Genomic DNA, 22,839 nt, shown 5'->3' on the forward strand with positions numbered 1-22,839 from the left:
AACATAACACAGGTTTGATCAGATAAACTCGCTCTGATGATGTCGTATCTGCGTTATATCTGACTAACACATCAAAAAGATAAAAAGATAACTCATGTTTACCGTCTTGTCCAAATACAGGCTCGGTGCTGGGCTGTTGACCTGTGGCTTCTGCTGAGCGCCGCTTTCTTCCTCTATCCTTTATGTGTAAGACAAGGGGAGTTTAGCGCCCCCTGCTGGCGCTGCTCCGCGGGTTGTACTCTGCGGCTGCACTAGAGGGCGCTGCAGTGTCAGTGTCTGATCATCAAATCATATTTAACCATTTATCTGAGCTACGGTACCTTTTCAGGTTAATAAAATCCAATCTGTTCATGCAACCAGTTTAAAAAGCAAATAAAAAAAGAAGACGCAGAAAATGTCATGTTTTTAGATGTTCCAATGAAATGTTTATTTGTAAAAACTAATTCATGTCTGGAGGTCCACATAGAGGCAAATGTCTGAAGCTACAATATTCATAAAACAAGCATTTAAGCCAACCTATAATACTGAAAATACTCTTTACTTTATTGCTGCTGTAATACAAAATCCTTGTAAGAAAATATTTACATCCTACTACTACTACCACCATTAAAAGGAAAACTTAATTTATAGCTACATACCCATCTACAGGTTTAAAATGCACATATTTGAAAAGCTTACACAGCTCTGAATTTTATCACAGTATACGTACTTCATTAAAATTAAAAAGATAATTAAAACAGCCACATCCCCTGATAAAACTCTTCAGCCGTGACATTGTACTATGTCAGGGGCATGTCTGAAGGATGGACAGTGTGTAAATCTGAGGTAGTATTCAAGCCAAATTCATTGAAACTCATGTTAAATTAAGAACAACACTGTCACACATTAGTGCATTCGTCACACCTCAAAACTGTTTCAACACTAAACTCATAGCTAGGTTTCTCTAATGTTCGCACACATCAAAAGTGATTAAGACAAAATATTCTGTGTCAACTTCCTGGCATAGCCCTGTGTCCTGAGTTCCACTGTGCAGCCTTTCAAAACAACGAGCATTTGAACCCCGCCGTTCACAAAAAAAACAAAAAAGCAATAATATTGTGCAGGAAGACTTAACATAAAATATATTCATAAAAGCCACGCGAGAACTGTTGCACAAGGAAAAAATGAGGAATTTGAAATCAGTCAATTATTTGTGATTTTTTTTTGTTTGTCTGTTTTTTTTAAACTTTTTTTTAAACAAAAATCTATTTACAAAATCTACATCGCGATAACAATCCTATCAAGGGCCTTCTTGCTGTTTAATATCAAAAATAGTTCAAGCATTTTCCTGTTTTGCGTGACATTTTTTTTTTTTTGGCATTGTTTTCTTCCACAATTTTTTCCTTCTATGTACCACTTTCAGTCAAGATTAAAAAAAAAGAAAAAGAAACATTACATGTCAAGAATGTCAGTCCATTTGGTTTTGGGCCGTATGAGTGGTAACGATTGAGTGACACGCGCAGTTTCTCAGTAAACACGGGGAATGATTCGGTAGGGAACAGTTCGGCAGTACTCGTCCCATGCCGAGCCGTACTTCCTCCTGCAGTCGCTCATGTCCCGCGAGTCTCGGTGAACAAGAAGGATGATGAAGTAGATCATGTAATACCACGGCAACAGATGGCTGAAACCTAGACAGAAGACAATTGATATTACATGTAATAGTCATTGGTCTTCAACAACTACAGACGATTTTGTGGGACGTTCTTAATGTTATTTCAGAGAGGCTTGTACAAATCAACAGTTCGGCTCACGTGTCGAGATTATTATGTCATAAACACAGCCCAGACTTTTGCTCAGGAAGTTTGTGTTAAACAATTGTTCTGACTGTGGTGCTCTTTGGTGTTTAGGGAGCAAAACGTTTCCTGCATCAAACAGCCTTCTTCCTTGTAATTATTTACCCCCCCTTGATATGAAGAGAAAATGTAAATAGATTGTTTTGATGCAGGGAGAGTGCTTTGGTTTCCCTCAAAGCCCAGACTTGTGTTTGGGTAAGTAAGCAGCGTTTGAGGCAGTGAACCTGCTCGCCATCTAAGAAAACGTTGCCATAAATTTTGCTTGTGCTTTTCCTTCTGTCACATGAAAATGATCTACAGTTAAGTCCAATATTAGGCTGTATTCAGGTTTTGGACAGCCTTGGTATTTCCCATATAGCACAACTTAGTCTCGACAACAAAATCATGAATTTTAGACACAAAACACCCGCAGAGACTGACTAATATAAGAAAACAATGTACGAATTATACAAATCACCACCTCAGGTTTTTGATCAAGATATAACTTTGGATGATGTAGGCTCTTTAGCATTAAGTTAGACTTTAAAGTACTACGATCATGAGTGATACTGACCACAGGGCAGAGACCAGGCCAGAGCCATGGTCAGGTCTCCCAGATAGTTGGGGTGGCGGACCACTCCCCACCACCCTGACACCAGCAGGCTCTTCCCCGTTGCCGTTGGGATGCTCTTCAGATCTGCAACCACAGGGAAACTTACGATCTGCATGTTGTTGTCTCGTATATAATGTAAAGTTGCAAGTTACGACACATAATAGGCACAGTAAAAAAAAAAAAACAACACTTATGGTTTACAGGTTGTGATCACGAGCCACTTACGAGACAGTTGTGGGTCCGCTGGATTTCTTCTAAAAGCATTCTTCTCAGAGTTTGACTTTCTGAAGATATAGAAACCGACCACTGCAAAAGACACAGGTATCAGCAACTGTCCACGCCCTCTTCTTTGGTAGAAAAAAAAATCCCTCTTGAATTTCATAGCATTTTGTGATTTGTAGTAGTAGCTATTTTTCTTCAGTAAAGATTTTTTTTTAACAGCAGCAAAAACAATGTGAAATTGTGAAAGGACTGAGTAGTAACAGACTGACGTTTGACAGTGATGATGAGTGCCAGGCAGGCGGGGCTCAGGGGGTTGGGGTGGCTGACCAGGTAATAGGCCTGCAGCGTGTAGGTGAAGGGAACCCACACCAGATCTCCAAAGGCCAGCATGAAGCCGAAGCCGTCGTGCATCAGGTCCATCGTGGTGAGGATGGCCTCCTAAAGAACACAAGTTAGCGATGAGCTCGTGCTGCTGTTGGGAGTGCCCAGTGGGAGTGTTTTTTTCTCGTACCTCGTTCCACAGACCGTCCACCACATAGAGCAGCTGGAAAACATTCACCAGGATCATAGCAGGAGATGGAGCCTCCAGACCCTGCTGCTTCATCTCTGCCAACGCCATGCCAAAGTTGATCATACACTAAAAGACAGACACAGATTAGCTTTGTGTCTCATATGACATGCTTCCTTAGCACTACTGTCATCTATGAACTATTCACGATTTCTTTTTATGTCTCTTACCCAGCCAATCAGACCGGGACGCATCTCACAGAAAAATTTCAGGTCAAAATTCTTGATGCGGGGGTTAAGCTCTCTTCCTTTAAAAAAGTCATACATGACACTGCCTGGAAAGAAAGATGGTGGTTGAATGTATATTTTTTCTTGAAAGGCTTTGTGTGACGATAAAAGGAGAGAGCACTGCTTACCGGAGTTTCCTCCTAAAGCCAGCTGCTCAGCAGGCGCATTGCGAGAGCGAATATACAAGTACACACTGAGAAGGAGGGAAATGAGGAAAGCAGCCACTGCCAGCTGCAGGAAGTGGCTGTGGATGTAAGTGAGGTCAACTCCCTGATGAAAGGCGGCCGCTACTGCCATGGCACTCACCATGATGGCAAAGAAACCTGATACAAGAGGGAAAACTGTAAACCAGGATGTCTCAACTTACCAAGGATCATAAAGTCAATTCTGTCTCTCATTTAAAGTGGCATTTTTAATCACAGAAGTGAATGTACAGTAGACTTGTTTTATCAAGTTCCTGCTAGCACATTTTACCAACAATGGCAGCAGAGTGACATGCAGTTCTATAATAGACAAGAGTCAAAACTATAGAGGTTCCAAAACGAATACAGGGACAGATTTGACCTGGACTTGACTCCTTTCAGAATTATCTATTTAATCTACATTTATTGTTATCTTAACATTTCCATCTGGAGCAGAGTCTGGACATCAGTGATGGAAGCAGAAGCTCACCGTTTGTTCTGTACTTGAGTCTTTCTCCAGATCTCAAGGGCATTCCTTCACTGAGCTGTGAGGAAAAAGTCTTGCATTATTTCATGATGATTATTCTTTTACTTCGATGTTAATGGTTTCGTTTAAACAAGTCATGCCATGTCAGCACTAGTGAACAGTGCAAACTGGCACTGTGGTGTATACGGCAGTGTTATACTTACAGAACATCAAGGATTCTATATTTGTTTGCAAACTATTTTGACTAAAATATAGAAATAAAGATCATGACTCACTTTTCCTACAGGTAAGACATAGAGCAGGGCCTGGAACAACATCCAGACGACAACGATGCCCAAAGCCTGGACGTCCCAGAGAGACTGCACCGCTGGCAGTGGAGGGGGGAAGTTCATCAGGCTGGGGTCCACCCGATTACCCTGAAGTACCAGGAAGAGAACCCAGGCCGGCAGAAACAACAGCCAGAAGTAGGCGCCTAAAACAAGACCAACAGGGTAAGAAAGTCCAACAATAACATCCAACTGGAAGCTTTGACATGACCGAGCGCATATGTACCAATCTTCCCGCCAAAGTCCAAAGAGGTGGAGGCTGCAGCGGGTGCAGCAGCAGCTGCAGGTTTGACCTCAGCCTCCTCAGGGGCCTGGGCTGTGGCCTCCACTGGTTTGGCCTCACCGTCATCCTTCCTGCGCCTCAAATTGTAGCGGCTCTGACTCCTCTCAGGCTCCACTTCATTTTTAGATGCTGGACTCTGAAGGAATAAGAAAACATGAGAAAATATTTGACGTGACATCATGGAAAGAAATGGATGAGAAAACGTCTTGAATTTGTCAATATAGAGATTAAAGAATGCAGTTTCAAGTAAGAAACCTCATTTTAAACTGTTTAATTTAGATTATGCCCATATAAAGTCAGTGATGTGTAAATCCCAATTGGAATAAATTACTTTCATGAACAAGCAAAAAAGATACAAAATTACATTTTAACTTCTTTCTCTCTTGTTGGTTCATCTCTAGATGACCAGGTTACAGAAATTAAAATGGTAAGATGGAGAGACTGATGGGCATTTAAAAAGAGGAATGTAAAGACGAGGCACATGCTGCTTCAGCATGTGACTGTTAAATCAAGTCTGATCTTGTGAGGCGTCAGTGCCTCCCAGAACATGCAAACATCATGACATTCCAATAAGTTTAAAGCCACTGCAGCAGGACCTGCCGACAGCAAAAATAACACATGCTCCAAACTTACCTGACTGACTGTGGTGGTGGTGGTGGTGGTCGTAGCACTGGTCTCTTCTTTGTTTTCATGCTTATTGTTGCTGTTGCTTTCTTTGGGCAATGTCTGTTTTTGTCCCATAAACACAGGAGAGGGAGAGAGAAAAACTAAGTGTAAAAACACAGGACTACAAAGACAAATTAGCAATAACAAGATGTGCACATTTTATAAAACTATTTCTAAACACCTGTTACCTATAATCGGCATTAGAAACATAGAAACTGTACTTGTTATTTAGCTGTGAGGATTATACACACACACAACGCCTAGCACATGATACCATTTCAAAACTAATGAAATGCTTCATCAAGCCGTCGCACCAGTGGAATCAGCAGGACTTCCACATCCTTGACCTTGGGCTCCTTGCGAGTGGCCGTCTCTGTAACAGCCGCAGTGCGGGACGAGGAGCGGCGCGTGGTCCGCCCCGGGGAGCGAGACCGACTGCGGCGACGACCCGGTGACCGCGATCGTGACCGAGAGCGGGTGTTGTTCTGGAACGCCAGAGCACTCTGAGAACATTACAAACAAATACAGTCAACAAGCGGTTTCAACACCAAACACAACCAATAAGAACCATGTGTCACATTGCCACCAATAGTATAGGGGTGTAGTACAAGGCCATAGAACACCCGGCCAACATTCAAATACTTGATATACCTTTATGTCCTGCTCCTTAAGCTCCAACTCGGTGCCGTCTTTATAGATGACTGTATAAAGCTGGCTGTTGGAGTCAAAGTTCTGCACTTTGACTTCATAATACAGACTGCTGCCCGGCCAGCGCCCCATCACTGTATCCCCGCGCTGATACTTGACTGTCGGCATCCTCATTGACCTGTGGAGAAAACACAGCACCGTTTAGCTGTCTTTAGACACCTCTTCGTAGAGTCTGTGTAGACAGACAACTAAACTAATAATAAACACTAATCAGTCAATCTGGAACCAGATTAGAGTAAATGATCAAAACATGCACATAAACTCCCACGTTAAAAAGTGCTTTCCCTTTTAATCTTTCTCATTTAGGCACTTCCTAAATCTTGGCTGACCAAAACCCCATGTCTATAAATACAAAACTTTGAGGTGTTAGTGAGAATGACTGGCTGAGATTCCCTAATACCACACAAAACTTTAGACGTACAGTATTATTCAAAAGTTAAAGCACACTTTACACAAACTTCAGAAAAGAGAGAGCTTTCTGTATTGCCACAAAGAGCTGTGCAGGTCAAGTCAGCATTATTGCCATTAGAGAGCAGAACTGCTGACCAGTCTGTTCTGGGGAGGGTCACCAAAGCCCCTCAACCCAAACCTCAACAACAGCACATTTAACATAACAGAGTAGAGCCCCGTCCAACACCACATTGTGCAGACAGCAGCTCAGCCAAACCAAACCCAGCTTGATAATCTCTGTAATTGAGCTCATGGCCAGCACAAGACAAGCAGACTGGAGACTGAACACAGTACATTTAATAAAAAGTTAAGGGAACAAACATCGGATTAAACATGGTCCACACAACAACTAAAACAAAAGTCAAACATTCATAGTTAATCAAATCTGTAAACATAAAAGTGAGTGCAGACACACCCAGAGTCCGTGGCGGTGCTACAGCCCAGCTCCTGCGGGCCTCCAGCTGTCATGAGCGCTCCGGGCCGGGCTGCTGAGCGATGCGAGTTTCCCATCAGAAATAAAGTCAGTGTGCTTTTGGTGTGGGTGGAGTTTTACTTACATGCCCCTTTAGTGCGGGAAATTAGTGATGACACGCATCGCATACTGGCTCCCACTGAGCGCGGGGGGAGGGAAGGTGTGCGTGTGAGTGAGGGTTAAATCTTAAAAATGCATCTCTGCTGCACACGATAGTGCACAAGACGGCTAGACGTCGAGGGATGTTTGGGTGTCAATTCCGTGTATATTATGTGATGCATGTACTATTAATATTATTATCATTCTCAAATCTCGCAACATTAGTAAGAATATCAAACTAGCACATGCACAATGCATTTCCGTGTAAAAATAATCTTTGTGACATAAACACATTTTGTGTGAGCTATGCCTAAAAACAGCACTTGTTAAGCTGCCGATAGTTTGAAGACAGTCCGGCTCCGCGGTGAGAGCAGTGGAGGGAAAACGTCATGTTTTCAAACGGGGTCGGTAAACGGGCAACTCTGCCATTAGCAAAACGCCGACCACAGCAGCTCAAACTACATCACATTTCAACCGGATTCACAATACAGCGCAAAGCCAAGATTACTGAGACAAAAAAACGTCCCGCACTCAAAGGCCACGTGAAATAAGCACAAGCTAACTCTAAAAACAAACTACGGTCTTGTGTCAACAAACCTCCGCGAGGTAGCCCTTAATTCCCAACAAATGGCTGCGTATTTCGAGATGTAACACTAAAACTAGTTTGTTTCACTCATTACTACTTCACCAACTTCCTGCATTGTACACTAACGCCATTAATGGCATGTTCCACAAATGAAACGACCGCGAGTAAAGATTTATGAGAATTTAGCTCAACCAAACAGCCAGAGCTAATAACACCGTTATTCTGCGGGCTGAGCTAGCACAGTGGCTAAAGCCTAACTCCCCGACAAAGACCATCATCCAAACACCCCGCTTGTTCTCTTTGTATTATTTATCAAATAGAAATGTGTACTTACGTGACAATAATGCGATTCCCGGTCTAAATAAACAAAATGTCTTCGTATTATTGTAAGTTCTTAAAGTTAGCTTTATGTTTTGAAAGCAGGCTTTGCCATCCGCTTGACGCTCTCTCCGCCCCTCCCTCTGTGTGCGCCCCTCCGCGCGGGGAAGGCGCGAAGGCCGCTGATTGGCTGCCTCTGCGTGTATTTCAAACTGAGCTGTCTTCTCATTGGCTGACTGTGGATTTTTAACTGAACGGGGTCGTCATCGCTTGACTCACCATTACTTAGTACAGATACAGAAACTAAAACAATATAACTACATACAACATAACATTAGGTGTACGGCGATTGATTAGCTATTCTGAAATCAACACAATTAATGTTGCACTGAACAATAATTTAGCATATAAAGCCAATGAATGTGTTTAACTTCCTCTCTTGTAACCCTAGAAGAGCCGTGCCTCGACCTGAGCCTGATCTAGCTTTGGCTGCGAACGAAACCTCAAATGAACTGCAGATGCTGATAGAATGCGCTCCACCCACAGGAAATTTCACTGTGCCCTCCGCACTCAGTCCTCACTGCACTCTGCACAGAGCTCCTCCGTTTAGTCTTTGCAACATGCAGCCAACCTCTTTACCAAGTTTATAATCAACTCTCCTAAAATGGATTAGGTTTTGGGCATCACATGATTACATGTAATAGCTGTAATATATCCTTGTCACTTCTGTTACTGAACTGGACTTAAAAGGAAAGTTAAACTATATATTTTCTAATGTGGGTACAGCAGCCAAAATGTTTACTCAAGGAAGAGTAGATACTTTGACATAACTTTACTCAAGTAGAAGTACAAAGTAGTGACTCAAATAATTACTTACTTATTAGAGCCTACTAACGTGTGTACTCTGAGTACTTAGAATCAGAATAAACTTTCTACGTTTCACCAGACATAAATCATGAGAAATAAAACATACAATAAAGCGGAAAGAAATAGTAATATTTCCAAAGGAAATTTTAAAAATTGTTCAAAAATGTCATTTTGAAGAATAGTGCACTCGAAACAATAAGTACATCTATTGAAGTCAATGAGGCTTTTGCCACTACAGGTGCATTATGCAACTTTTTAAGTGAAAAATAAAGTTGACATTTGTGCGTATTTGACTTTGTAGTGACCAAGCGGCTGCATTAGTGGGCATCATGGCGCCTTCACTTTCCATCATGGTGGTCTCCACACTGCGTTCTAAATTATTATGCAAATTGGATTTTTGTGTCAAAAAGGTAAAAAAAATAAACAATAATGATGAAACTCATGGATGGTATCGTGTCTTGGGGCTCTATGAATCACTGGCATTAATCTCAGAGACCTGGGATGATTAGTTTTCAGGTTAAGCCCAGTTAAGGGAAAAACTACTGAAAAAGGGTGTTCCACTTTATCATGCAGATCATCATTTTCAAGAAATATGGGAAAGAAAAAGGGTCTGTCTGCTGATGAAAAGCATGAAATAGTTGAATGCCTTGGTCTAGGTATGAAAACCTTCGATATTTCATGAAAGATTAAGCGTAATCATCATACTGATAAGAGATTTGTGGCTGATTCAGAGCACACTCCGGTTTGTGCAGATAATGGCACAATATGGACGGTTTCTGCCAGACAAACACATCAGATTAAGAGAACAGATGCTACAAAGCAGCATACAGGCATTTGAAGCTGCTAGTGCCTCTGGAGTCTCCCGAACATCAAGGTGTAGGACCCTCCAGAGGCTGCAGTTGTGCATAAACCTTCTATCCGGGCCTCCCCTAAACTGTTAATTGAAGCTGATGAACAGAAATGGCTGCAGTGGCTCAGAAATACATGAGGACTCATTTTCAAACAGTCTTGTTCACTGATGAGTGCCGTGTGACCCTGGATGGTCAACTCAATGGAGTAGTGAATGGTTGGTGAACGGCCACAATGTCCCAACAAGGCTGTGACGTCAGTAAAGAGGTGGCGGAGTCATGTTTTGGGCCAGAATCATGAGGAGAGAGCTGGTCGGCCCCTTCAAGCCCTTCTAGGCTCCCTGAAGGTGTGAAAATGACTTTTGTAAAATATGTGGAGTTTCTGACTGACCACTTTCTTCTATGCTACAAAATGAAGAGCCGTGCTTTCCCTAATAATTTCCTCTTCATGCATGACAACGCACCATGTCCTACTGCAAAGAATACCTCTGCATCACTGGCTGCTCTGGGCATAAAAGGAGAGAAACTCATGATGTGGACCCCCTCCTCCCCTGACTTCAACCCTATTGAGAACCTTTGGAGCCTCAACAAAAAAAACTTCTATGAGGGTGGGAGGCAGTTTTCATCCAAACAGCAGCTCTGGGAGGCTATTCTGACACCCTACAAAGAAATCCAAGCAGAAACTGTCCAAAAACACACAAGTCTAATGGATTTAACAATTTTGAAGCTGCTCAAAGAAGGGCTCCTATGGTAAAATATAACTTGACCTGTTAATACTTTTTTGATTTAAATAGCTTTTGATTTCAGTAAATATGACCTCCTTATGCTACAAATTCAACAAATGACCATTTTCAGTTAATTACAAGCTTTAAAATGTATTGAAACGATGAGTTGCATAATAACTTGGAACAGTGGATTTTGAGGTTTTTACTATATTTATTTTTGAAAAAAATACTGTTTTCACTGGGACATTTTTTCCACCACATTTAAATGATCCTCTACCAGTTAGAGACCTGAAAATTATGCTGACTCTCATTTGAGTTGACAATTTAGAAAATCTTAGAAAAATGTCATTTGCATAATCATTTGGAACGCAGCGTACAACGCTCCAGGATCAATTGTTTTGTAGGTTTTCTGGTGAGAGGGTCCGTCAGCAGCACAAACCTCCTAAACAACTGATTCTGGAGCGTCTTAGAGGCACCATGCTGACCACTCAAATAGCCACTTGGTCACTACAAGGTGAAGTACGCACAAATATCAACTTTTTTCCCACATAAAAAGTTGCATAATGCTCCTTTAAGATTTACCCACAGTGGAATGAGTAACCTTTTTTAATTGAAGTAACTGTACAGATACTTAAATATTATAGTAAAAAGTACCGTATGATAAAATGGCAAACCTTCTTCACAATACCTGAATATTTGTGCAATATGATTGGCCATAACAATGATTTATCTTAAGAGACTGTTTAATGGCATAATGTAAATGGATAGGCAAAAAACGATATACAATGTCTAAGTTTGTATTGTAACTTTATTGAATTTGCTGAAACAAAACAATAGGTTAGCATGTAAGAAAGAACTAATTCACGTGAGAACAACATAATCAAATAAATGCCATTATTGACTGAGCTCAAACACTTGAGGCAAACTGCACCGTCCAGAGAAAGGCAACATGGAAACATCCTCCATCATTTATTATCTGTAAATCAAAAACTAAACAAAGAAAAGCTACATTAAACCAGTCTGATTTTGAGTATTTAGTGTGTATTTGGAAAAAGTCCCCTCAACACCAAAGACATAAAGAAAACAATAGATGTGGAACAGAGTGGAGTGGTGAATAAAAAACAACAGCATGTGTCTCCCCAGTAGTTACTCTTATTTGTATCTCTAACATATTAAACGTGACTTCAGTTCAAGGCACCATCAATTTACATCATTTCACAACCACCTCAGAACGTGGACATACAGACCTTCACTTTCTGATCAACTGTTAAAAAATAGAAAACAAAAAGAAGAAAAACAAAGGCTAGTTTTGAGAGATGGGACGGCTGTAGCAGCAAGATTCACGAGGCAGCAACTGCTCTGAGGGGAGTGTTGCTAAGTGGATTGTCCTGAAAGTTTTGAAGCATGTATATGTGTTCAAATACTGTCATAAAACATGACCTAAAAATTAGATTCAAACCACAGGGGTGTGTTTATTTAGGTGGCCTACAGGAGGGCTTTAAGTTATGCAAAGGTGGCACAAGGACTGGGCCAAGCAATCCTTTATGTGTTTCAGCCTTCTGGTGACCTCGTGTTTATGTTTGTGCTTAGTTTATGGTCATTCGTCATAATTGTTGTAGTTATATTAAAAGTAAAATCAAATTGAACTTACAGGACCCCAACATACTCAAGCCATGACTATTCAGTATATTAAAGGCTATACCAGAACTGCTGAAATATAAAATGAATGTATTGTGGTTTGCTAGAGGTGCAAAATGTTCAACAGTATTGATTCAATCCATCTACAATAGTGTGCTTCTTCCGTTGCCACTAAACGCCTTAAAGTCGGATAAAGTCTGTCATTGTTGATTGTCTTTGTAACGATCTGGAGGTGAGGCACATATGAATGCTGTAGCGTAAAGTATTTGTGACTACAGGTAAACAATAACTTTTCCCTTGAGACCTACAACATTTGAGTCATTTGAGCCCTATGAGCTGATACTGATCATTTAGACATTCAGCTTTCTGAGTCAGAGTTCTTTGGCCAAATATTAGCTATATAAAATTATGTTTGAAATACAAATTCATTATTCAAACTGAGTAGACCAATAGAGCTCAAGAGAGCACCAGGTGGCTGGGACTGTTGACCTCCATTTCCTTCCTTAAAACCTGTTCTTTTGATCTGTGTACTTCAATTTGTTCTTGACACCGAACGAGGTGGCTGCACAATATAATGCGTAAAATCAAAAGCTACCACATTTCTGGCTACAGCCATATGCCTCCCCCAATGGTTCAGTTTGAGCTGTTCCCACACAGGATTTACAAGAGGAAAAAGACTGAGTAAGAGAAAATGTCAATGGCACAATCCTCTTCCATGTCCGGGTTATATCCACTTCACTGATATTTCAGGTGATCCTTGGACTGATAAGAGAAACATGCAGCAACGTCACTCGCATCTTTCATGTCAAATATGGAAAGGTCTCGCACTCTTGACAAAATGCTACACTTATTGCTGATCAGAAACTTTCGTGGCTGAGTCTTGGAAATGAAGTATGACCAGGAAAAGGGGGACAGAAGCTTTACTCAACAGTTTTGAACAGAGAGGTTTGGTAGAGTGCTATACGGACAGCTCAACTTATTGTGTCCACTTAGTACCGTATTTAGAGCTAAGAGCTCTGCAGTTAAAAAAACAAAAACATTATTGAGCTACTTGTTATGGCCTATACTTGGTTTGCTGATAAGTTTTCTCTTTTCTGTACATATTCAGGTTAGGATAGTATTGAAGGAAGACAAGTTTTACAGTGGCCACACACACAAATGCCACTTCGCCGTCATGATGGAAAAAGGTGTGCAGTGGAGCCGTTTCCTCCCTCAGCGGTGTGCTTCCTCTGCCTCCGCCTCCACTGCTGTAACAGGAACAGTGCCATGTGTGTGGCTCTTCATGCCGTGCTGGACCTTCCCAGCTCCTCCCTGATTGCTGAAAAGAGTCAATTTGTCTTTAATAACTGGGCTAGTAACTTTTTTGTCAAGTATGATTGATCAGTGTGGCTGAAAAGAGCAGTAAACTTAATACCATCAATGAGCTCTTCTTTAAGCTTGGATAATTCCTTTCTCATCTCATCCAGGATATCCTACAATATAAAAAACATGTAAACAAAATTACAAGGACAGTGTCAGCAGTGTCATGATTAGCACCAAACTCAACCCTATACCTGTTTTTTTTCTTTTTCAAAACAAACCACGAAAGAAGGCAGTAAATTAAAATGTTACTTGTCCAAACTCATTCCTAACATTTGTAGCATCCCAATTTTTCACAAAGACAAGTTTATAGGCACATTTCATAACCGTCACTTTTCGAGTCACATTTACAGAAATGTTCGAAAAGTAGCTTGACAGTTCATGAAATTGATACAAATGCTTATTAATTAGATGCACAGTATTTTTTTACCACAAAATATTTGAGATTACTATATACTAGGACAAAACAAATGTTGTTCCACTACAAGACAAAAAAATCAGGTATAGTGCCATTAAATGAAAGACTGGTGGATAGACAACCCACAGTTAATCCATCTGTTATTCAGACAGCATGATACTGATAGGTTGGCATGATACAGATTTTTTCCAGAATATTGTTCACAATTTGAGAAATTCAACATGCAAGACATATGCAGCAGCATCACTGAAGACTGTTTGCAGGAAGTTACCTGTTTCAGTCTGTCGTAGTCTATTGCCTCTGTCGGGACTCCGTTGGCACTTAGGGAAGCTGTGGGTGTGGACTTGGGTCTGTGAACACACAGGGCACATAGATGAGAGAGGCTTGGAGCAAACAGCAGCAAAGATACTGGTAGCATTTGCCCACAAGTGTAGTTTGTAATGACATTGTGCTGATTTTACTTCTACTGTAGTAAAGTTGTTTTGAAGAAGAGACAAAGACAGAGAGACAGACAGAGAGAGAGAGACAAGACAGAGAGAGACACAGAGAGAGAGAGCGAGACAGACAGAGACACAGAGAGAGACAAGAGAGACAGAGAGAGAGAGAGACAAGAGAGATAGAGACACAGAGAGAGAGACACAGAGAGAGAGAGACAAGAGAAACAGAGACACAGAGAGAGAGAGACAAGAGAGAGAGAGAGAGAGACAAGAGAGAGAGAGAGAGATAGAGAGAGAGAGACAAGAGAGACAGAGACACAGAGAGAGACAGAGACACAGAGATAGAGACAAGAGACACAGACAGAGAGAGACAAGAGAGACAGAAACACAGAGAGAGAGAGACAGAGACACAGAGAGAGAGAGAGAGAGAGAGAGAGACAAGAGAGAGAGAGACACAGAGAGAGAGCGAGAGACACAGAGAGAGAGAGCGAGACAGAGACACACAGAGAGAGAGAGAGAGAGAGAGAGAGAGACAAGAGAGACAGAAACACAGAGAGAGAGAGCGAGACAGAGACACAGAGAGAGAGAGAGAGAGACAAGAGAGAGAGAGACACAGAGAGAGAGTGAGCGAGACAGACAGAGACACACAGAGAGAGAGAGACGGGGACACAGAGAGAGAGAGAGAGAGAGAGAGAGACACACACACACACACACACACACACGCACACACTGAAATATAGTCAAAAAAATAAACAATTCTAGGTATGTAAACTTTTGAGCACAACTGTAGATGTAGTGGTGATGGGCTTTTCACACAGTAGCCTACCTACTATTGTTGAACACTGCCACCAAGTGGTTAACACTGTCATAATAATAATTATTGTCAAAATAACTTTTCAAAGGTTCATGAGAGTGAAAAATGCTAAAGGGGCAATATGAATAATTATATGAAAAATGGATTTTCTCTTTACTTGAGAATATTACTTGATATGTTGGAATGTAACATCATTGTTCACTTTTACTGTTGTATTATCAACCAAACCCAACACTAATACAAATAACTATATAAACGTATGGCCTCACACAAATAAACACAACTAGAATGTGTCAAATTGTTATTACATGTGAGTACAGTGCAGGCACGGAGTCTTATCATCGTATCCTCTGGCGCTACAGTGATAATGCAGTGCCATGACCAGTGTAGTTGGGCCGAGCTGGGCGGACACTGAATGTAACTGATAGGTGAGAGTGAGAAGAAGCATGAGAGGAGCACATAAGGCAATACTCATAACATTCAATAGTTACCTTTAGCCTCAAGACTTTTTGACTCAACACATTTCTATACACAACAAAGATCAAATACCTGTTATTGTACTCTAAAATGTCCACAATGCTGTTAGTTTCCTAGGGCACGTTCAACATTAAGTATTTTTTGTTTTTGTTTATTTGGTTATTTCTTTCAAAAACAGTGAATCGCCCATAGAGATATACAGGCCCCTGTCCTTCATGTGAAATTATGTTAGAATGTTGTCAACTTATTATTAACACTTAACTTAAAGGCCCTAAACATGATTTTGTTTTCTCAAAGTGAAACTAAATGAGCTTTTTTCTCCTTCAGTACATTGTAAACTAAGGCAATTGTCGGGCACTAAACTGTCTACTCTTGTTACAAAGCAAGCAGGCTAGTTTTTATTGCATTTCAGTGGCAGTGACCCTGAAAAGTGCCCCTGTCAGTAGTGAAACGTGCTTATAAAGTTATCCCTGTGAAGATTTGGGATGTAAAATATTTTAAGAAAGCTAAGAATGAGTTTAGACCACAAATAAAAATATAATTCACTCTCTTTCATTGTAACCCAAAATAATACATACATAATACATAATAAAAGTTAGTGCGTTTAAGAGGTGCAGAGTCAAATGGTGCAGGCACTTGTTTTACCAACAGCATAATGCTACTTTGAAGGTATCTAATAAAAACATCTAAATGAAACAATTCATATATTACCTTCCAATTACTGGAGATTTGCTACCATTCATGGTGTTTGCTCTTTCCCATGGTTTCCTGGGCATATCTGGACAAAACCCAAATCAGATTAGGTTCGCAATTATGTTACTGTCCATGAAAGGGGATTTTTGATAAGAATAGTATAACCCACTCACCTGGAGTGCTACAGGCAGACACTTTCGGTGTTGTGTTTGGGTCGCCCTCATCCTGTTGGTCACACAAATGGCAAAGATCAGCTTAGGACACAATCTTTGTATCATGTACAGTATTTATTGGTTCATTTGGTCGGGACAGTGCATGTTAATGAACAAACATGGACTAATTTTCATCCACTGTCCCACACGCGCACTTTCAAACACACTCTTACTCATCCTGGCCGATTTTACATGTTTTTAGTGGTAGGGGAGTACCCGGGGGAAACCTACGCAGACACGGGGAGAACATGCAAACTCCACACAGAAAGGCCCCACCTGGGGATCGAACCCGGAACCTTCTTGCTGTGAAGCATGAGCGCTAACCGCTGCGCCACCGTGCAGAAAGTTTATGCAGAAATATTTGAATAAGGAAAATGAAGTAGAACATACAGTATAAACACCGCTGGTAAGTCATTGAGGCCCACAGATAGCTCTCTTTTCCCAGGAAAAGCCCACACATCAACATACAAACAATATTAAAGCAGCAAAGGTGCATGCTGGTGAAATACCCAAACAGAGGAAACAAATGGTGGACAATGTGAGAATTTAAAAACTATTTGATGAGGCACCACAGAGGGGGTCAAAAGCCTAAGCTAAGGTATAATTAAATGACCGGCTCTGAAAGATGTTTCTAGAAAACATTCTCTCTCTCTGTAATCATATGCCATTGCTTTGAGGACACAAAGCGGTAAACTGAAACCAACACAACAAGTACTGGAGAGTGACCATCTTACTGATCTCTGGTCGGGTTCAGGCGACGAGCCCTTTTCTGCAATTCTTCTTCTGCAAAAGCACACACACACAAAAAAGAAGAATTGTGTTACTTTAATAAAGTTTTGCTGTGCTGAGTATTGTAGTACCTTCTTGCTAGTAAAGCGCTCATCTCCTCCATCAGACCGCCTCCTCCAGGAAGGTGCCCATTTCCAGTTTTGGCACCTGGCGGGGTGATAGCCAAAGCCAACCCCACCTCATCGCTCTGTACAGACAATGATGCATAAAAGGGACATGACCTTCTGGAAAAAGCCCAGTTAGTGATACATAACGGAGGCTACACCGTGTACTCACCCGTGGCACTTTTCGCAGCTTTGCTCCAGCAAGAGCTGCTGCTAGTCCTGAAAGTGGGCGATCCTCTGCAGGACTGAATAGCCCAACGGGTAGAGGAGGGGCAGGTGGAGGGGGTGGAACTCCAGGTGGAGGAGGTGGGCCTGGTGGGACAAGAGCCACTCCGGGGGAGAGGGTGGGGGGAAGTGGCGGCGGTGGGGGTGGGAGTGGTTGTCCTGGTGGAACTGTAGGAGTCATGGACGGGCTAGTCACAGTGGAGCCGGGTGGCAGTGGGGGAGGGGGAGGGGGGGTGGGTGCACTCAGGCCGGGGGTGGAGTCTTAAGAAGAGAGTGGGGGCACAGAGGGAGACAATGGTTTGAAATTAATGTCAAAAACTTCAGGAGTTTAAAACAAAACATAACATAGTTCCATAAATTGCAAAGACCGACTCCGGCATGCAAAACACAGTCACGTGATAGATGAAAGTGTAGAACAATACACAGATTTTGATCACAGTGCAAAGTTCAAGACACAGACAGTTATATTTGGCACCATCTTTTTTAAAAGATGTACCAATGTCCTATCAAATCACTCAGCTACACATATTGTGTCATTAATGTGCATTATGTGCATAATTCACTAACCACAGCACATTTGTTCACAGTCCCTTTGTTATAAATAAAAAACTGGAAGTCATTTATGATAGAGGACCCAAATCATTGATCATCTTTAAACAAAGATCATGCTCAACATAAAGCCACCATTTATGTCCTGAAAAAAATAACACAGCCACTTAAGCAGCAAGCAGACAGTGATGCATGCTTATGGAAGTCATAAGCGACATTCATGTTAGTGAGTCCATGGACGATGTGTCCCATGTCTCTCGTGAGGAATGCTAGCCAGGTCTCAATAAATAATTAATTGATAATCTATTTTTAATCATAAAGCTGCCCAATGTTTACTTGTAAATACCTGCATTAGTACATACTACATAGTACATTTATGAAGCCAACTACAATTTAATTGATATTCATTTTTGGGATGACAAATGTGCTGAATTTTCCATTCTCAAAGTATGTTCCAGTGCACTCCACTGATATTGGCACCCTGATATTGGAGGCAAGTGTCAGTTTCAGACTCTCTGACCCAAAGCAAACCTCAATTCTGGACTTTCCCAGCTGTAACTCTTTACATGCACAGATTAAACTTTTGTTTATCTCTGAGAGAGGGGCCAATAAGAATGGACAGCACTGTGTGTGAAGTCAGTGAAACCTCTGGATGTCTTACCCTGGGGCCGTGATGACGCCCCTCTAGGCTGGCTGTCCGGGCTGCTGTCTCCTGCCTGGCCCGAGGACAAGTAATCCGCAGCTGCAGCAGGGGGCGCTGTGGAGGCAGAGGGCAAACCAGGAGCCTGCGGTGAGGAGGGGGCAGACGAGAAGGACGAGGGGAACGGCAAGGGATGAACGGGTGGCGGGGTGGGTGGTGGAGGGGTTGGGCAGGTCGGACCCATGGGAGTGTGGCCATGGAGCACGGTGACTGGGGAGGGTGCAGGGTATGTTGGGGCCCCGTTTGGGGATGGCGAAGGAGGCCTGTGAGTGAGAGGAGACGGCGAGGCGATGGGGATGAGCGGCCTAGGACCAGCTGCTTTCCCAGGGGGGCTGCTAATCATGACGGGGGGCGATGGCGGGAGAGGGGTGAAGCTACAGGACGACCAAACGGACGACTTGGCCGGAGGGGGTGTAGGTGTGGGTACAGGAGGTGCATCCGCCTGTTGTCGCCTGGGGACAGTGGCATAGTGTGGCAGGACGGGGTGGAAGGCCGACCCGAGTGACGTGGCAAATCGAGAAGCCGAGTGCCGGAGCGGGGGCGTGGGGGGTGTCACTAGTGAAGGCGCACCTGGGCTGGGGTACGTGGGCATGGAGGGAGAAGATGGCATAGACATCTGGCTGAATTCCTGAGGGGCGGAAGTGTATGGGGTGCTTTCAAGGGCTGTATGCGGCAAGGGTGGACAAAACAAGAACAGATAGGGAAGGCAGTAAGGAAACAGGAAGAAAGGACAAACAGAAGGAAGCAGGCACAGTGCACACAGGAGGATCAAACAGCAGGTCACGATAGAGAGGAGAGATGGATGTGAAGGAGGGAGAAAGAAGAGAAGGGTGCAGATGAAGCAGGAAGAACCAGCACATAGCCTGACCAAGTCTGTTTCAGGTGTGTATGTTAAGCTATAGTTGGTGGACATATTAGCCTCTTTCAGAGCAGCATTTATACTGGGCCCAGGAGCAGCACATCTGTCTATACCCAGAATGATACAAGCAACACAATTATGCATCCCCAAACATGCAGAAAAAGCAGACCAATCAAGAGACATGCAAAGCTTGTTCTTGTCTGTGGAAGATGAACACTTTCAGCTAGATAATTCAGATATTTCTAGGCTGGTTTGCAGGGGATGCTAGTGAGTTGTACAGGGTGTCGTTGAGCTTTGACACTCATATTTCTCCAACCATTCCATCACTTTCATCGACTCATGCAGATTCAACTAAAATTGTTGTGGTTTCAAAGATACACACAAAAAACTTTTGAGGAAAGCCATGTATAAAACACAGAACTCCAGCATCCCAGACATAGACCTTTCTTTCTCTCTCTGGAAAAATATGTAAGTAAGGGTAACAGGTGGAAGACTGTTCATTCAGAACATGTTAATGTATAACATTTCCTTTCAAAGTATTAGTAACACATGTAATTATGTTGCAAACTGCAATATTAGGTCTTCATGCATCTTCCCAACACACTTTGGCTGAGAGTAACCAATACAGCAGTGGTTCCCAACCTTTTTCCAATGAAGCCCCCCCAACTCGAGACCGTCCGATTGCCACAGTCCAAAGCCACGGTCCAAAACCACAGCTCATATCATTGCATATAGTTTTGTTCAAATAATAGCTCTTATGATCTGACCCCCTTCTGCAATTCCAGATGCCCTGCCCCCATGTTGGGAACCACTGCAATAGAGGGAACTGTGCAGTTTTGCTCATGTCATGTGTTTTAGTTTTTCATTTGTCTAAAGTTTTACCAGCACAATTAATTTGCTGTGCTTTTCTTCTTGAAACAATACACTTTTGGCAAAAAACAACAAAAACAAAACAAAGAGCAACCAATGGGCTTTACTCCTCTGACCCAGTCAAGAACATGGCAAACATGCTTTGATACAACACCCGCTCCGGGATATTGTTTATATCCAAATGTCTAAAAACATCAGATGAGCAGATCCACAATGCCTTTCACAAAGAATGCAGAATATTGATCTTATCCATTATCTTTTCTCTGAAAGACTTTAGTCAAAGTGTGATAACTGCACTGTATGTGCTGAACATTTCATTTATAAATGAGTTAGCAACAGTTAAACATTTTGATAAATCTAGTTCACATAAATATGTCTGATTCTGAATGTGTGCCATGTTTCGCACTGGTCACATCCTCATCTGAAGTGTAGAACATGTGTGTGGACTCACCGGTGTTGGAGACACGTCTCCCTCTGTCCCAATCAGGCTGCTCTCTCTCTAACTGTTCGCTCTCTTGCTCCATCACCTCAGCCTCCTTCTGCTCCTGTGCCTCCTTCTGCTCCTGTGCCTTTCTCTGCTCCAAATGTTCCTGCTCCTGTCGCTCCTTCTCCAGTCGTTCTTGCTCCTGCCGTTCCATTTCCTCACGCTCTCGCTCCATACGTTCCCGTTCTCGCTCCTGGTGTTCCCGCTCTTGGCGTTCCCGTTCCAAGCGTTCCTTCTCCTGGCGTTCCTGCTCTAACTCCTTCTGCCTCTGCAGCTCCTGAAGTTGTCTGGAAGAAGAGTGTAGGATACATAATGTAGTCAAAATAATATACACAAACCATTTGAACAAAACAAACGGATCGCTACTTGCAATTCTATAGATGTAGAGCCCAATGTAGCACTGGAATCCAGAGTAGATCTTAGGGCACGAGATGCCCAAAGTTCTTTGTTATAAACGTCTGTCATGTTGTAATGATACAATCTGCTCATCAGGAAAGTCACTGGGATGACTTTAAACTTTGTTCCCCCTTTCTGTTATGTATCATTATTACTACTATTGCTTACAATAATATATATATAAATATATCAAGGCTGTCAATAGATTTTTTTTTTTAATCGCCATTAATCGCACTTGTAAAATGCGATTAATAAAAGTCTAATAATTATATTCATTTTTAATACTTATCCCACATAAAACACTTAAAGCACGTGATTGACCAAATCCACAGTTTCATATTTATGTGAAAAGCCCTTTCAGCCATTTCTGAAGATTCTGGGATTAATAACTCACTTTTTAGAGACTTTTTTTTTTGTGCTGAACCTTTTGGACAGAAACTGCAAACTTTTAGGTTCATGAAGTAGAATATAAGGACAAAATACAAATATTTTTTGTTGAAATAGGATCATTAAATTAATCGCGATTAATTAAATTAATCGTGATTAACACAAAACGTTGTAGTTGGTTCATTCACTTCAGATTGTACAATGGCATTTATTGTTACTAAAGCTCAAGAATCCAGTGGAACATTTACTATCACATGCATTCACAGTAAAAGAAAGAAAAAAGGGTAAGTCCGTCAAATAGCCACTAGATGTCACTAGAGGGTAGCTAGAGTGAAAACTGACGTGTCATGTTGTCATTATGTAAGTTGAAACAAATGAGCAAAAAGCACAGAGATCACATCAGCGCAGCATCTGGAGAGAGAGAGTTTTTCCCCCCCTGAAGACCAGTCATTTATATTGACCTAAAACACACAGACAGCGGTCAAATAATATTCTGCATCTTGACTCATTTTCCCACACTCCTGTCTCTCACTCCATTCACTCTCACAACCTCTTTATCCCAAAGCAACACGCACAAGCACGCTCAAAAGGATTTTGTTGCTGAGTTTTCTGTTTACTGTTGTGGTCCACCATCATGGTGTTAATTGTGAGAGTTATGCCACTGAGGGAACATTGTCATTGCCTGTGAGTGCATAATGTGATGCCTTCCAAGACTTGGAACTAAAATACACTGCTTTATTCAGGAGTGGAGGTCCAGCCAATAGCCCTGGACAGACAGATCACACTGAAGAAGAGGAAATCCCTCCTCTGTCCTAGTTCCCACGCTGCCTCAGCTCTCTGCTCATTCAGCACAGCACAGTGAACCTGCACTTTTAATGCTATATGACTTACTCGCTATGTTTGATTACAGTTTAAAAGTTCAGCTCGTAGAGTGATACACCAAAAAAACCTGTCCAGACATTCCAACATT

At 42.1% G+C, this 22,839-nt stretch overlaps 2 protein-coding genes across 6 annotated transcripts in view; both read right to left on the reverse strand.

Annotated features, from left to right (window-relative positions):
- Nucleotides 1–454: 454 nt before the first annotated feature.
- Nucleotides 455–8,197, reverse strand: lbr (lamin B receptor). Of its 2 annotated transcripts, none has more exons than XM_079571898.1 (14): nt 8,035–8,197; nt 6,037–6,211; nt 5,700–5,888; nt 5,362–5,445; nt 4,663–4,855; nt 4,386–4,582; nt 4,114–4,168; nt 3,570–3,764; nt 3,385–3,488; nt 3,158–3,283; nt 2,916–3,084; nt 2,650–2,730; nt 2,386–2,508; nt 455–1,667 (listed from the first exon to the last, which is right to left on the reverse strand). In XM_079571898.1, exons 2-14 carry the CDS (start codon nt 6,205–6,207, stop codon nt 1,507–1,509), a joined length of 1,848 nt encoding a protein of 615 aa, XP_079428024.1. In that variant the 5' UTR covers nt 6,208–6,211; nt 8,035–8,197; the 3' UTR covers nt 455–1,506. The 2 variants fall into 2 exon arrangements, with proteins under 2 accessions (XP_079428024.1, XP_079428023.1); XM_079571897.1 differs by having other exon boundaries at nt 5,353–5,445.
- A 3,732-nt stretch (nt 8,198–11,929) lies between these two features.
- Nucleotides 11,930–22,839, reverse strand: part of enah (ENAH actin regulator) — a 30,709-nt gene continuing 19,799 nt past the window's right edge. For 2 of the 4 annotated variants that reach the window (XM_079571732.1, XM_079571731.1), the window contains exons 5-14: nt 21,054–21,373; nt 18,835–19,536; nt 17,572–17,885; nt 17,367–17,482; nt 17,241–17,289; nt 16,468–16,519; nt 16,313–16,379; nt 14,145–14,223; nt 13,511–13,568; nt 11,930–13,414 (exon numbers count right to left, since the gene is read on the reverse strand). In XM_079571732.1, the coding sequence (XP_079427858.1) occupies nt 13,377–13,414; nt 13,511–13,568; nt 14,145–14,223; nt 16,313–16,379; nt 16,468–16,519; nt 17,241–17,289; nt 17,367–17,482; nt 17,572–17,885; nt 18,835–19,536; nt 21,054–21,373 (1,795 nt within the window). In that variant the 3' untranslated portion in view covers nt 11,930–13,376. The remainder of the gene's footprint in view (nt 13,415–13,510; nt 13,569–14,144; nt 14,224–16,312; nt 16,380–16,467; nt 16,520–17,240; nt 17,290–17,366; nt 17,483–17,571; nt 17,886–18,834; nt 19,537–21,053; nt 21,374–22,839) is intronic. The other 2 variants (XM_079571733.1, XM_079571734.1) reach the window with 2 other exon arrangements.

Source organism: Gobius niger, assembly GCF_951799975.1.
Source record: "Gobius niger genome assembly, chromosome: 15".
NCBI lineage: Eukaryota > Metazoa > Chordata > Actinopteri > Gobiiformes > Gobiidae > Gobius > Gobius niger.